The sequence below is a fragment of the Oryza sativa genome, chromosome 2 (genome assembly GCF_034140825.1).
Source record: "Oryza sativa Japonica Group chromosome 2, ASM3414082v1".
NCBI lineage: Eukaryota > Viridiplantae > Streptophyta > Magnoliopsida > Poales > Poaceae > Oryza > Oryza sativa.
This window is the reverse complement of record NC_089036.1, coordinates 21559098-21576154: the sequence shown is the minus strand read 5'-3', so window position 1 is coordinate 21576154 and position 17057 is coordinate 21559098. Positions and strand designations below refer to the sequence as shown.

General features: G+C 39.2%; 1 protein-coding gene across 2 annotated transcripts; it reads right to left on the bottom strand.

Moving 5' to 3' along the window:
- Nucleotides 1-8980: 8980 nt before the first annotated feature.
- LOC4329671 (immune-associated nucleotide-binding protein 9) lies at nucleotides 8981-14569 on the bottom strand. Of its 2 annotated transcripts, none has more exons than XM_015771651.3 (6): nucleotides 14452-14569; nucleotides 12885-13125; nucleotides 10970-11238; nucleotides 10622-10786; nucleotides 10428-10550; nucleotides 8981-9370 (listed from the first exon to the last, which is right to left on the bottom strand). In XM_015771651.3, the coding sequence occupies exons 2-6, from the start codon at nucleotides 13105-13107 to the stop codon at nucleotides 9158-9160; spliced, it is 993 nt and encodes a 330-aa protein (XP_015627137.1). In that variant the 5' UTR covers nucleotides 13108-13125; nucleotides 14452-14569; the 3' UTR covers nucleotides 8981-9157. The 2 variants fall into 2 exon arrangements, with proteins under 2 accessions (XP_015627137.1, XP_015627138.1); XM_015771652.3 differs by lacking the exon at nucleotides 14452-14569 and adding an exon at nucleotides 14313-14395.
- Nucleotides 14570-17057: the final 2488 nt, after the last annotated feature.

Below are 17057 nucleotides of genomic sequence, written 5' to 3'. Positions count from 1 at the left end.
TATCTTGGTAGGGGTAGGTAACTGGGAAAGTTTTGAAATTCCTTTTAGAAATACGAAGAGATAAATCTAGGTTGTATATCAGTCACTTAAAATTCGATTCTCACCTAAACTTCCCATGATTATCATCTCTACAACTAAACAAGGACGGTGATTAAAAATAAAAATCTCATGAACACCTCCACCATCTCCCTCTATAAGCTCAGCTCCTGTTCTTCTTCCCCGTAAGTTGTCAAACACGTCGTAAGGCCTAAGGGCATGTAGTGTTAAACTGTTTTATATATGGTGCATGCAAATGCCACACCACACATTTCATGCACGCATTCTTCTTCGGTTCTTCTTTTTCCAGTTATTCTGGTCGCTTGTTTGGAACCGTTGCACATAGCCAGCGAAAACGTTGCAGCACATATTTTCGCTACTTCTTAACTTGTCGTTTGTGCATGCAGTTTTGCAATACTACCCCGTCCAAAAAAAAAGACAAACCCTAACTTTCCGTATCCAACGTTTAACTGTTCGTCTTATATGAAATTTTTTTATAATTAGTATTTTCATTGTTGTTAGATGATAAAACATGATTAATAATTTATGCGTGATGTCTTTTTATTTTTTTCATAATTTTTTTAAATAAGACGGACGGTTAAAGTTAGACACGGAAATTCAGGGTTTGTTTTTTTTTTGACAGAAGGAGTACGTGTGCCAGTGCCATTGCATGCGTGACGTTAGCTACTCCAGTTAATTTTCGAAGCTGATCGAAACGTACGGCTACCGATGGATTTTCCACGTCACGACGACCCGCTGGATCGCCATTGATGAGCCCATAACTGCGGTCATTTAAAGGCTCACGGGTCGGGTCGGGTTCGCGCCTAGTACTAGCTATGCTTCTCCGATCCTCTGTCGGGTGGGGCCGGACAGTAAAAACAGTAGGAGTAGACAGGACGGTGGTGGGGTCCAGCGCCACACGTACTTATACGAAAAAGAGAGACCCGGATCCGATAGATCCGCACACGGGCGCGGGTCGCGGGTCGTCGTACTTTGGCACCCATAAGTGCACCGGTTTATGTATGGCCGGCTGGCTCTCGCGTACCGTACGGTCGTGCTGCAATGCTCCGGTCGGCCGGCCCAGCGAGCTGCTTCTTTTTGGTAGGTAGAGCACGTCTTTGCATATACTCTCGCCGTCCTATAATAAGCGCTGTTATAGGTTTCAGTATCCAATTTTGACCATCCATCTTATTTAAAATATTTTTATGACTAGAAAAAATGCTCGTGCGTTGTAACAGCTAGAAACATTTTTCAGTGGTACAACCGCTATTAGGAACTAAGCGATGAATTGAAACATTAGAATGATTATATGTACATTATAATTGAAAAGGTTAATAAAAAATGTTCATGGGTTTGGCCCGAAAGATCCATTCTTTTTCAGTCATAACCTAGTCCACTACCTCCCTCACCTGACTCTCTCCGATCTAACCCATGAGTGGAGCTACAGGTCCAGCTCGCACAGTCAATTGCCCTGACTCTCTCCGATCCAGCCGACGGCCTTGACTCTCTCCGATCCAAGCCCACAAGTGGAGCTATAGGCCCAGCTCGCACATTCAACTGTCGTCTTCAACCTCAAGATAGTCTTGTGCCAATATGCCGGAGCCGATCCTCCCCATTAAATCCTCTGGGCGAATTTTTTTTATATATAAATTGGTTGAGGGTTTTTGATCCACTCGATCTCCTCTTTCCGTTTTCCCGAAATCAGAACGAATCCGCAAAATTCGAGATAAAAGGGGTGGTTGGCTATCATTGGCGACTAAGACTAAATCTAGTGAATTAAAGCTGAATTGAAAGAAAAATTGTGAGAAAAAATGATGAGGATAAGTGGGGAATCCATTTTTGCAGTCAATTGGAGCAGAAAATGCATGGGAATACATATGGAAGTGGCGACGGTGCTAGGGTTTGGTCAAGCGGCGGCGGCGTGCAACGGATCGGATGAGATAAAATAACCGGCTAAAAAATAGGATGGAAAAAACAACTAAAAAAGAGAAAAGAAACCGGATGAAAAAAGCAAAAAAAGGGGGGGGGAAACGAATCGGAACAAAAAAAAAGAAACGAAAAAAAAATAAACGGACAAAAAAAGATATAAAGATAAAATTAGAAACCAACTCAAACACGGATGACGTATCAAAATCCCGGCAAAAACATCTTCAATTTTTATAATAGTAGAGATAGAGATTGGTATTGTTATTGTTATTAGATGATAAAATATAAATAGTACTTTATGCGTGACTTAACTTGTAAAAATTTTTCATAAATTTTTCAAATATGACATATGGTCAAACGTTGAACACGGAAATTTATGGTTGTACTTATGATAGAACGGAGGGAGTATATATCTGTTAGACGTAACTAATTGAGAAGAGAGATGAGAACATCTAAAATATATGTAAAACGAGTGAGTTATTAGTGTATGATGAGTTAGAGATTAATTATTTTAAACTTAAAAATATATTAATATGATTTTTAAAAAACAACTTTTGTATAGATTTTTTAAAAAAATTTACACCATGTAATAGTTCGGAAAGTGTGTGCGTGAAGAATAAGATAAATCTCCTCTGTCTATGGCTCAAACGTAGAAACTATCAAAGCTTTAAGATTTAAGTAGGGTTTAACTTAGTAGGTAAAGATTCCCTAAAAAATTACATGATGATTTTTTTAGGGTAAATTACATGATGATTTAATTAGGATTTCAACAAGTTATACTCCTCGGTGACCAGTCTTAAAAAAACATGATTATATAAGCAGGCTTCGAGCTCAAGCCTAAGCTACCTTAGGTTTGCCTCCGCCTCTATAATACCGCCATAGCGGTCATGTGGATGTTTTTGTTGAAGAAGTAGTTGTGACTAAGGTTTACAATCCTGGTGGAATCCAATCTAGATTTCATGAAATCTGGAGATCTTAAAGTGGATCGTTATTTAGTTTCAACAGGAAATTTGAATGATTAGAAAAAAGAGAGAGAGTAAATTTTCCATGTTAGAAAAAAGAGAGTATATTTTCCATGATAAACGACTTAGTTAGATTTGTTTGGGCTTAAAAAAAATAGCTCTGTCACGACGAGAAAAGGAGATTTAGAAAAAGTACTCTCATCTTTTTTTAAAAAAAAATATAGATAGTGTCATTAACTGTTGGACAAATATTTAACCAATCTTCTTATTTAAAAGAAATTGTAAAAATGCATATTATATAAATCATGTATTAATTAAAGTACTTAAATGATAAAACAACTCATAATAAAATAATAATTTATAAAAAGTAGTAGCATCATCTATTTAAAAAAACGAAAACAGCATCACAACTATGGATATGAAGGCACGGGCACACGGCCCTTATCCATAAACACCCTCATAAACTACCACATGAATTTTTCATGTCCTACACTCACCCGCACCTGGACGCTGTACTGTACTGGAATATACGGAGTATATACTTACTCGTACATTTTTCCAGGTTTTAATTTTCCTCTTTGCAACAAGGTTTACAGTTTGACCGGGGGTGAGTGGTGACGGCGTCAGCTCCGTGACCGCCACAAAGGCACAGGCGCCGTAGCCAAACGCCGTCAAAACTTACGGCGTCTGAGGTGGGCCAGTGCCTGGGGCCCACGCGTCAGCGGCGTGGGGGCGGTAGTTTAATGCATGTCCCTTGCCGGCCCGGCACCCCACCGCGCGCGGTGCCATTCCAAGTAAAGCACCCGATATAAAAATGCCCCCGGGCCTTTTGCTACCCGCGCCGCGTCTTACCCGCCGGTGCGGGCCCCACCTGTCATCGACCTCCTCTTTCGTCGGGAGAAGTGTAGGTGTAGCTCGCCGAGGGATGATATGGGCCGACCGCGGCTTGACAAAACCGTTTCGCAGCGAAGATGCCGTGGGTGTGCTTCCATTTCTAGAATTTTTTGTCTATCAAAATATGGTTAGACGTATTGTTTTACGAGCGATTTAAAAACCAAAGCTAGAAAATAAAAAAGCGATAAGAACATTTAGGCTGAGTTTGATTGCAGCAGATAGATAGAGAGAATAAATATCTCGTTCTCCGCACACGCGTTTTACGAACGGCTAGACGGTACGTTTTTTTTAAATAAATTCTTTAGGAAATTCATTTTTAAAAATCGTATTAATCTATTTCGAAGTTTAATATAATTAATATTCAATTATCAATTACCGTTCATCTTGTTTTGTGTATCTCTTCATTCCCTTCCTCTTAAATACAACTTTAGATTGGTTAGCGCCTTAGCGGTGCATAGGCTGATGATAACGATACTTTGTAAGAATAAAAGACTCATACACACATCACGGTTAGTCAAAATAAATCAATGATTAAAGATTATTAGCAGGTAAAAAAAAATCCTCCACTATTCATTAGGATTGGCATCAACGTTGGCTTAAGCTTTTTTGCCGTTTGGCCCAACGTCACAGCATAAAATGGGAGCCGTGGAGTTGGGGTGAGTGACAGAGGGAATAATGGAGGACGATGCAACAGGAAAGAATCGGTGGCCGGGCGGCCGGTCCTTTTCCCATGTACCACGTTGGAGTACAGTACATGCCACCCCCCTCCCCCTCTCAGGGCTAGGATTCGGTGACATTCCCCCGTGACATTCTTGGTGACATTGAATCACTTGAATTCGGTAACATTCCCCCGTGACATTCTCGGTGACATTGAGTCACTGACATGTGCCTGAACCAACATGTCAGTGACTCAATGTTACCGAGAATGTCACGGGGGAATGTCACCGAATCCCAATCCCTCCTCTCTCTCCTGTTTTAGTTTCCAATTTTTTTCCCCAAAAAGTCACATTGAATATTTGTACACATGTATGGAGCATTAAATATCGATAAAATGAACACTAATTGCACAGTTCGCATAGAAATAGCGAGACGAATCTTTTAAGCCTAATTAGTCCATCATTAGCCATGAGTGCTACAGTAATCTACATATGCTAATGAAGGATTAATTAGGCTTAATAAATTCGTCTTGCGGTTTCCAGACGAGTTATGAAATTAGTTTTCTCATTCGTATCCAAAAATCCCTTCCGATATCCGGTCAAACGTCCGATGTGACACTAAAAAATTTTCTTTTCGCGAACTAAACAATGCCTTATTTGGAGAAACTTCTGATAGTTACAACTGGTTGTAAAATTCTAAACTTAGCTTTTTTTTTTATTCAGATTCTGTGAAAACTCTGATTATATAATCCTGAAAATAAAATAGAAGTGAGAAGCTATAGGTCTTTCGACTTTCTCAAATTATCAGAAGAAGCTGATTAACAATCGGTTGTTTTCTTATAATCTTTTTAGCTACCTAAAACAGGGGCAAGACCGTGTTGAGAGCGACCGAGGTTGTGGTGCTGCTGCTTTGGTTGTCTGTCTCCCTACCCGGGCATGCCCTCGATCGGTCGGTCGATGGCCTTTCCTTTTCAGCGAGGCCCCTGCCTGGCTTTTTCTCGCATCTTGCCTGCTCTGATGCCTCCCCCAAATTAAGTAGTGCTACTTAGTTTTACTACTTAAACAAGCAAAGCTCCAAGGAAATCAAGGCAGAGTCTTTAATTAGTATTTCCTTTTTTCTCGAAATATAAGAGATTTTAAACGTACGAGACACCTAATAGAACTTTGTCCAGATACATGCTAGAAAGTATCTCATCCATCAATTTTTTTTTATATTTTAGAACGGAGAATGTATTAATATTTTGAGAGTGTTTAGATTTGAGTTGCATGAAATTTTCAAAAGTTACTCTCACTTCTCTAGTCCGATAATCCAATGGTTCTTATAATGCACTCTCTGTTATTAAATAAAGTCGTTTTTTCTTATATGAAAGGTTAAACAGCAAACAATTCTAAGAAAACATGAATTTTTTTTACAATCCATAAGAATTTAAAAAATCGCATACAAAAATATTCAAACTTGGGTAAAATAATGTGACAAAAACAGATGCCATGCCGATAAAATGGATTAAATTGCATTGAATAGCACCGTAATTTTAGACTTAGAAATGTGTAATTTTAGGTGACCGAAAATTTACAAAGTTTAGCAGATACCTACTACTACTAGTAGTAGCGACAATAATCAGGCTATTAGTTGTAGTGCAAGAGATCTCTAATTCTCTCTGTATCCACAGCAGCATCAGTGTAGCGTTGTCTGTTGAACCGTACACCTTAAAGGATTGGGGTATAGACTGTGTTTAGTTCCTTCCAAATTTGGAAGTTTAGGTTGAAATTAGTACGATGTGACTGAAAAGTTGCGTGCGTATGACATGTTGATGTGATGGAAAAAGTTGAAAGTTTAGATCCAAAGTTTGGATCTAAACACAGCCATAATGGATCATAAACTTGGCGAGATCTCACTGTCTCCAACGGATCTTCCTGAGATTGTCTTTCTTAGAAGCAGAAATTTCAAGGAGGAAGGATTTTGTAAAAAAAAAAAGTTGTTCAAATATTGCTTCAAATTCAATTGACATTTTGCTCGAGACAGCGAGATCTTTGCACAGGATTCAACTACTGTATGGAGACATCTTGGAGGTGCAGAAATCAAGCAACCTTGTTAATTGATTAAAACGACAACATGGCTGTACTGTATCTGTGGAGACAAAGTGATGGTTTCTTGTACTCATTTGTTTTAAGTATTTAGGTAGTAACATGCTTTGCGTGATAGCACACCTAATCCACAAAACCCTCGCAAAAAAAAAAGTGCTAATAATTGAAACTGTACCCGAACTCGCTCAAAAACTATCAGAATTCATTTGGAGGTAGATTGTGTTTATATATATATATATATATATATATATATATATATATATATATATATATATATATATATATATATATATATATATATATATATATATATATATATATATATATATATATATATATAACATTAATTTGTTTTCATTTAATTTCGACAAATACAAAGTGTGACTTGTTTTACAATTATTGTCAATCTACACCATTATAATTTGTTTATAGTTAGAAAAATATTTATATTTTAAAACAGAGAAAGTACCTATCATGATCACAGGAACAAGCTTTTCAATTTTTTTCCCTCCGACTAACGTCATAATTTCTAGGCAAAATATAATGGCACCATTCAGCCTTTTCTTTACAACAATATATTATTGTGCACTAAAATAAGAACAGGCAAGGAGAGGGAGACAAAGACGACACATGCTGTGTGACTAGGAGTACACCATTAGTTTAATGCCTTTGCCACTTTGTTGTGACGTGATTAGATTAATCACTAATCACCAAGCTACCTAGTGGATATATATTGGCACTACTACTACCACCACTATTATTACTATTATACTAGTTCGATCGTACGACATGTTAATATAGTTTATTGAACATCCTAATTTATCAATAACGAGGTTCTGGTAGATGATTAATTATTGGATGATCCATCATCATCCATGCATGTTGTTGGTGTGGGGAATCGAGGGGCAGTGCCAACCAAGAGGAGGCAGCCAGCGAGCGATTGAATATTTGCATGGACTAACCACAATTTTTTTTCTCATTTTCGTGTACTGATAAACACAATATTTGGTCTTAGTTTTGGATGGTTCGGCAATAATTTCTTTGTTGATCTAGCGGCGGCTGGTCCGTTACTAACCTTCTCCCGGATTATTTATAGCCGTTGTCTTTGATAGATCTAGCGGTGGCTGGTCCGGTACTAACTCTTTATAGACGCTGTCGGTGCGTGGTGTGTGGTGGTGGTGATTTTTTTTCTCTTCTAATTATTGCCTTCCAGGGTATCAGTATTGTAGTTTTTTCCTCCTCTATTCAATAAATCATTGTGGTATATGTTGGTCGTTAAAAATAAGATAAACACAATATTTATGTGGCCGATTGATAGATAGATGCGACCGTGGGCCGTAACTAAATTCATGGGCCAAAGTGGCGCGGCCTTTGGAGACCCAAGAGGCTCCTAAATTTGCATTTTTTTTCCCTTGAAATATGCATGTATTTTAGACAGATGAAGTTCTCGAATAATGGCACTGTGGCATCATTTGAGCTTAAACTTTGACCGCTAACTTATATTTTTCAGAAATTTATAATACTTAAAAGGGTAATTTTACTATTTTTGAGAAGATAATTAGAGGTACCATATTTTTTTATGTAAAATTTGGTACCTCTATATACTAAGGGTGTGTTTGAGGAGAAGGGGATTAGAGAGATTGGGAAGATACGCAAAACGAGGTGGGCCATTAGCATATGATTAATTGAGTATTAACTATTTTAAATTGCAAAAATGGATTAATATGATTTTTTAAAGCAACTTTTCTATAGAATTTTTTTGCAAAAAACGCGCCGTTTAGTAGTTTGGGAAGCGTGCGCGCGGAAAACGAGGAGCTTTCTCACCCAATGTCACTGGAATGAACATAGCCTAAGTATCTCAAGGTGTTACTAGGTACTTTCTCAATGACTATAATTCCTCTACTTAAAACATGTCATATTATCAAAATAATTTATATCTCACAAATATAACTTTCGTTCGTCTTAATATAACTAAACAAAGTCACCTGCCTTTAAAGGCAGATGCTAAGATTACAGTGACCCAAACTCACCCAATTTACAACATGTAGAAATTTAGATGCAGAGCTTACGTAGTGCTTGTATGGCAGTTGCAGGGATGTAATTCAGATGTGATACTCTCCAGTGCTATTTTAAACTTTAGCTTACAAAAATCTGTGATATTGGCAGAATGGCAATTTAACAATGAAAACAAACCGGACAAAAATACACAAATAATCGCATGTATAAGCCTGTTCTAGCATGGTCCTGGTATACCATCCACCATTCAGTTCATCACTTGTCAGTTATCACCATGAAAGTATAAGTCACAGGCAGATAAGGAGGTGATCATTGATCCCTTGCCTGCAACACTTGTGGAAACGATCATTTTCAGAAGAAGACGATCACCAAAATTCACTTTTCACAAGGATGAACTAGCAGGGATGATAGTCAAAATCCTTGGACATTAAAAATCCAAATACCTGTATATTTACAGATATGAGATAGCCCAGTAGCAAAAGTTTTATGTCAACCACATAGCCTAGAGCACTGTTCTGAACTCTATTAACAATGCACGGAGCATTCAACCATGGCAGCAGCTTGATCCTAGGAGAAAGCTACTCATAGAATAGAACACTTGTGTTGAGAAGCCATCTTTCGGAATTCCTCATTTTCTTGTTGGGCCTTCTCGAGGCGCTTTTTGAGCTTGCGGATCTCCTCATCTGATCGGAGCCTAGCTTCAGCTGCCAACCTCTCTGCTTCTAGCCTTGCATTCTGTTCTTCCATGAGTTGCTGTTGCAGCTTGTCAACAGTGATATTCAGCTTTTCCTCCACCTATGAACATGTGAAGTCAATGAAATTTTGATGGAATTCTAATATATAGAAGAAATGTTTCTGAATAACAGATTTAAATAGCTATTTAAAACCATCTTTGTACACTTCAGAATTCCCTTTTGCATGTTTTAAAACAAGTTGTAATACTATAATCTTGATGCAATCATGTTTTGCAACCTCTAAGGCAGTGTTTGGCAAATGTCTAAGGGAAATGATTTCCCACCCTTCTTTAAATCTTAATCATTCATTCTCCCTCATCCATTTAATCCTAACCCTTTATTCATTTCCCAATCCCAATCCCACCCCTCATTTCCCATTATCCAAACACACCCTAAATGGCTGGAAGCAGAGATAATGCATTTCAAAACTGAAGATAACAAGCTATTTTGCATGAGTTTTAGATTATTTTTTTCTCCAAAGAAACAAATCTCTATTGGCCCTGTTTGGATCCAAGGGATATTTTTTAGCCCTCTCTCAAATAGCCTAAATAGCTCAAAAAGATCCAAAAAGGTGAGCTATTTGAGGGCTATTTGGAAATAACCCACCCAAAAAAAAACTATCACACTCAAGGGGTGCTAATTGGGGCTATTTCATGTGGGGCCCACTGAAAAAGTGTCTTTTCTCTCTATCTCTCTCCATGGGAAGGTACATTAAAGGCCAAATAGCTCTCAAAATAACCCTTGGATCCAAACAACTTAGGGCTATTTTATTGGAGGGATATTTCCTTGTGCTAAAAAATAGCTCTCAAAATAACTCTTGGCTAGTTCTCCAAATAGGGCCATTGTAAACAAATAAAATTGATAAGTTTAATATCCTGTAACTGACCTAAAAATAAAAGAAAGATGTGTTACATCCTAAGCTTTCTTTAGAATGCTATGATATGTTTAATAAAGGTGCTGCAAGAAATAATGCCATTGTAAACAATTGTTGATAAGTTTATACAACACAAGAAAGACTATTTAAATGTATATATTTAATACAAACTACTGCTTGAGTAAATGATATAAGCACACATATGCTCTTCTTCAACAGTTCAACTACATGGAGTTGCACTTACCATGTTGGTAATGTTTGCAAGCTGTTCATCCCGAGTTCTCTGGATCTCCTTTTTCAATTCAGATATTTGCTCTTCTGTATATCCAATAGCATCATGCACCTCCTGTTCTCTGGCATGTGCTTCCTGTATATGGAAGATAAAAATAAAGATTGAAACTTGACTTAAAAGTAACAGCAAAACAGAAGTACTATTACCTTAATGCAAGCGAGCATTTGATCTGAAAATGGCTTTCCTCCATTATTTGTATTCACAGAGTCAACAACATCAAGCAAATTTTCAAGTTGCTTCTCTTGGAGCCATCGGTCCTTGGTCATATTATCAAAGAGAACAACTCTGTTTTTGCATAGCTCAACAGTTTTCTGTAAATAAAACACATATATGTAATTACATAAAGTATATGAACCATGCTCATGAGGAAAATTTTCTTTCATCAAATGCACTTTATATTCTACGCGGAAAAAATTGAAATCCCGCCTGCAGATTCCATCGGGATATTATTATTTAGCATGTGCATAGAAGTTTCAACAAAAAAAAAATGTTACCTGCAGATACTCTGGGGCATTATTCAGCATGCTCTTCAATTTATTTTCACCAACTAAATCTCCATAAGTAAATACTAGTATCATGTGATCAACAATCTTCTCTCCGAAAAACTCTTTAATTGTCTCAATGGTACTGGAATCTTCTCGAGTAAAACGAGATGTGGCAGAAAAAACCATCAGCACTGCATGTATCCCATCCTTGGCCATACTCATACACTTAACAATTTCTTTACCGGCATCCTCAGATGTAATGGTCATTTCAAATAATCCTATTAGAGATATTAAAATGGATAATTAGCCAAAAAAATACCAATATGAAAATGGAAAAGGTCAATATATTTGCCTGTTGTCAAAAAAAAAAGGGGGAAAGGTCAATGATCATCTGACTTGGATTGGGTGATTAGCCAAAACACAAAATAAAACATCAATCGAGATCGTCTCTCATGCAGCAGGACAATACTTAACAGTATACACTGTTATGATTTGTTTTTTTTCTTGCAACTAAGACGCTTTTTTTTGGCCTTTGGGCATGAAATATGGAATGACAAAGGATAACAAATAGAGGAAGTTGGGTACTCCTAATTATTTATGGTATTATCTATAGTAGTATTCAGAGCATTATCTCAAGTACTATTAGGAGGACTTGAATCATGAAGCAATGAATATGTGTTGCAGTGCATGCTTATCTGCTTCTCCATACAACTGGTAAATTGGTGAATCAATAAGGCTCATAAAACATCACTGTCACATTTCTTCAGATCTATTAGCAGATATCAACACAAAACATCACCAAAAAAAAAAAATCCTTACTGCAATGGAGAAGGGGCGGACCCGGGGGTTCCCGGTATGCACCGGCATACCCAAAAAATGCCATTTTTTCCTACCATGTACTAGTATGCATTGCTGAAATATTCGATGTGTGCTTCCACAAACCAAAGCACAAGAGCCTCTCTCCCTTGTAGGCCCGCACAGGCGCTGCACAGCTCACAGAGCAAAGACATGTGGATGGTGTGGTGCGTTCCTCCTGGCTCTTCACTTGGTAGTCGGCACTCACGATAGGGTTTGTGAATTGGCGTTTCTGTTCGTTGTTGGTGGCGCTGCAGTGGCAGCCTTGCAGCGAGGAGAGCATGATGGATTGACGGTTGATGGTTGGGACACCGCTGCGGCTGCGCAGGGATGCCGAACAGGGGTCCAGCTCCAGGCGCCGCCCCCTAGTTTGTACAAGTTCAGCCTAGCTGCACTCCCTCCACTGATTCTAGTTTATGTCTCTCTGAATTTTCAGTTATCAGATAATCGGGGATAGATTGAGAAGTTGAAAACTGAAACGAGTGAAACCAGTGGGAGTTCAAAAATTCAAGGAAGGATCAAGTTGTATCAATCAAATTGAGAACATTAAAGAATCTCCTGGAAGCTGTCTATTAAGCTTGTTCAAACAAAGAAACATGAAATTTACAAGTTGGTCATTTGCTTCTCGAATTGGTAATCGAACATTTCTATGCTACTAAAAAGTGCCCAACTAAGACTAGTATATGTTATATATTGTGCATAAGTCTGGCTAACCATGAGGCACACCAAGGATAGAAATCCTGAATCCACCATTGCAATGGAGTATAGGACTTTGTGAAGTATGATGGCAAGAAAAGGGCATCCATCAAAGAAGTCTGAGCAGCATTAGAAGTTCAGGTAGGCAGAAAGCCCATGTCAAACATCTTAACATGTATTTTCGACATGACTATATTTTATCATCATAATAACATAGCAAGAAAATAGATGATAAATGTGGCACAAGATCAAATATAGATAACGCAAATTCAAAACATCCACAAGATTAACAAGTATGAATATGTAGTAACAACAATGAATAGTCATCACAGAAAACAAAAGGTCAGAACAGAATAAATTGATGCATGCTTACCTGGCGTATCAATAACATTGAGGGTACGGCCATCCTTTAGCGCGGTGCTGGCCAATTGACAAGTACTGGTCACACTAGCATGGGAGTACTCTGATACAAATGCTTCTCTTCCAACGATGCTATTGCCAGTTGCGCTCTTGCCACAGCCAAGTTTGCCGCAAAGAACTACAGTGATGTCAGCGCTAGGCAACTCCCAGTCATCATCGTATTCGCTTCCTCCCATTGCAAACTCTCAAAAAACCTGTTTAGAAGATTAATGCATACATGTGAAAAGCTTTATAAATAATAAATATTTACTAATTTACTAAAATATTTTCTTTCTTTAATATAGGTTGAATTTAATTGTTTAGAATACTTACTATGGTGAGTGAATGCTCCACACAAAAGACTCAAACATATAATATAAGATGCATAATGTCCCAACTTGTTTGTTATTTTTATTCCCGTTCTTCTATCCGCTAGTGCGGCTAAAACATTCCATCACAGATCTTACATATGTGAAGGGACTCGTTGTAAGCCACAATCACAACTCACAAGCTCAAGAAAACCAGACCAGCATATTGCATAATACACAAAAGGTAAAACCTTGATACATCCAATCATAGACAGTCCACAAGTACATCGATGAGAAATTATTTAGAGGATTAAACCGTAACTCCTACCAAGGCTAGGGTACAAGCTACCAGTCTGTAACCTTGCACTAAATTGTCTAGGAAACACAATAAACTTTTTTTTAAAAAAACCAAATTAAGCACCTCTCCCTATATTGAACAACTCAAACCCCAAGAAAATCACAACATGGATATAAAGCTAGATTTTTTTTTCACAGTAGATTGAATAGGCAATAGGTAAAACAAACCTCTAAAAAGTCAACCGCTTTGCGCCACAAAGCACAGTAAAATTTCAAACCATCAAGTAAAGCAAGCATTGAAGATTGAATCTTTTAGATTAGGTGGAGTCGCAATTAAAGAAAAACAAGGAGGAAAGACTCGACGTCTTCAAGCCATGAGCATGCAATTCATGAGAACAATTAAAAAAACTTGGTAGTTGAATTGGAATGAAGTGAAGATTTTAGGGGTGGAAATATCATTAGCATGCAATTATCCTACAGACTGCAAGGGGGCCAATCTCATCCTACAAACGCAGGAAAACCAATCAGCAGTACCGCATAGTGATGCTACCCCTAAACGCAGGAAACTACTCATGATTCATGAATCACGACATCAGCCTAATATCAAACAAATCTCTGAAGCCTAAACGCCTAAATACTGCTCTCCATATAACCTAAACCAGGAAACCAAGAAAAAAAGAATAGACTTTACTAGAGTCAATCGAACGAGACCCAAACCAGGAACAAATAAATCGATCGGATCGAACGAACGAACGAAAGCAGCAGACCGGAGCAGCGCCGACGAAATCCCTACCCACCGGCGATAGGACGACGACGAATCTTGCGGACTTTTAGACGAACCCGCGACGGCGGCGAAGGAAGCGAAGAAGAAAAAAAAACTAAAAAACAAAAAAAAATACGGCAGAGAGGAAGAGGAGGAGGAGGAAAGAGAATTACTTGCTCGCGAAGGAGAAGACGCTGGTAGCGGGTGGGTTTGGTTGGATCGAATCTCTCGCGGGGGAATCGAAACGAGAGAGAGGAGAGGAAGACGAGAAGTCGATGAGCCTGCGAATACGGGGGGGTTTATCTCTCCTCGTCTCCTATTAATTGACGCGTGTACCGTATAAGTAGGTTCGTATATACGGTATACGTGTACGTATCGTGCCGTATTTTTTATCTGGACTAGGCAGCCCAGGGCAAGGGCCGTGTGGCACCCGCATGCGCGATCTCCGTCGTCAGCTTCCCGTTCAGATTCGTGCTAGGGTCGCGTTTCGTCCAGCTTCCCATCCCAAAATATAATGGATTTTTAGGTGGATATGACTAGGATTAACAATTCCAACGAAAATCGATCGAATTCCGTTAAATTTTAAGGTTTCGACGAGCCTCGAAAGTAGAAACCATCTGAGATTTTGATTAGTTTCATCTAAATTCAAATTTAAATTGATAATAAGGAAGAAAATCAAATAAAATCTTACAAATAGTATGATATTCATAGTACATATTAGGATATAAATTTTGAAAAAGTTGATGTATTCCGTGTACTAACTGAACTTTATAGTAGGAAAGAAAATAATAGCGAATGAAAAAAAAGAAAACACTTTCAATTTACCTCTTTTCCTAGTTACCGGTTGAAATTTCAATGTTTTCGCTTGGAATTTCTCCAAAGCCGACTAGTTTTCGCGAGCTTATTGGTAAACTCAGAGAATTTGTATTTAAATTTTGGTTTATAAAATTTGTTCGGGATCTACCGGATTTCGCGAAAACCGTTATTCTGCCAGAGCCCGAAACGGAAGGGCATCTCGGAGTTGTAAACGCTGGATATGACACATCTTAATACTTATGAATCTGGACATCTTCCTGTTATAATTGAAGGGCATCTTCCTGTTATAGGATCAAGGAGGCCGACTAGAGGGGGTGAATACGCGGTTTTAAAACTTTTGGCTAAAACCGAAATTTGTATGCGGAAGCATAAATCAAAACGGTTTTACACAATTCAAAACCTAAATCAACTAGTCTCAAGTAAGTGCATAAAGAAGCTAGCCTATGTTAAGGTTTGCAAGCCTAGGGTGATAATAGACTTGCTCAAATGTTAAGTGCACAAATAAGCTAGTATGTAAACTTGCTCAAATGTAAATGCAACAAATAAATGAGACAAGAGACAAGGGATTTTTCACCGAGGTTCGGAAACTCGCCGGTTTCCTAATCCCTGTTGAGGCGAGCACAACTCCACCGCTCAATCATGAAGCCACCGCACGCCCCCTTCGTCAAGGGGTGGGCAAGGTGGGAGCCGGCCCACGGAAAGGACTACCCAAGCCTCGATCACTAGGGTAGTTTTTCCTTCACTCCGAAGGTGGTGAACTCCAAACCACTCACAATCAGCGTCAGGCCTCCTCCACAATCTCCTCGGAGAGGTCACCGGGCAACACCTCCACAAGCCGTTTAGGAGGCGGCAACCTCCAAGAGTAACAAGTCTAGGATGCTTGCCGAGGATGATCAAGTGCCACGCTAGCTCTAACAATGAAGCAATGCACTTGGATTGGCTTAACTCACTCTCCAACACCTCACTAAATAAACTAAGTGCACAAGAGTGTGAGAGCTCTTGCAAGGGTTCAAGATAATGCAATGGAGTGCCAAAACCTTACCCTTGCTGCTGGGGAGTGGGTATATATACCCCCAACCATCAAAACTAGCCGTTGGAGTCGAAATCCCCAACTATGTGCTCTACCAGTCAGACCGCAATAGAGTGGCCGGTCAAACCGGACTACTTTGTAACGACTAGAAAACTAGCCGTTACAGGGCAATCATTGAGCCCACTCAACCTAGCCGGTCTGACCGCAGTGTAGTAGCCGGTCAGACCGTCCATGGCTCGGTCAGACCGCCGTCGGCTCGGTCTGACCGGTTGCGGCTCTGGCGGCTCTGTATCGCCACCAAAAATCATACCAGTGCAACAGACCAGTGGGGCCGGTCAGACCGGCCTTACCACGCCGGTCAGACCGGCTAATAGATCCGGTCAGACCGTCCTAAGGCCTACGGTCAGACTGCAGGTCACTTTTCAGCACAACCAACCGTTAGTAAAACGGCGATATCTCTTGACTCGGATCTCAGAATTTGACGTTCTTGGACTCTATGGAAAGCTTATTCAAAGGGCCATCCAACCCATGAAAAATCCATCCAAGAAACACAACTTTTCTCAGGGAGAAAGGGCTCACACCCCAAAGGATACTCCACCGGACATAACCACATGAGGCTACCCAAACCTATAGGATTTGCCTACTTCTCTCTTTGTTTAGGACTTGAGAAAACTCAACACACTTGGCTAGACAAGCCCACCAAATACACCTACATGCATATGAACTAATATGGCGCAAGATCATCCACATGCTCGCTTCATAGACTCTTCTTGATAGTACGGCGTCTATCTAGCAAATCCGGTCTACACCAAACACCAAGACCGGGAAAAGACTAAGAAAATATTCTTAGCTCTATTATACCTTTGCCTTGCGCCATCCAACTTGGGGTCAATGCTTGAGCCAAGATCAACACTTGTGACCATCCGATTGAAC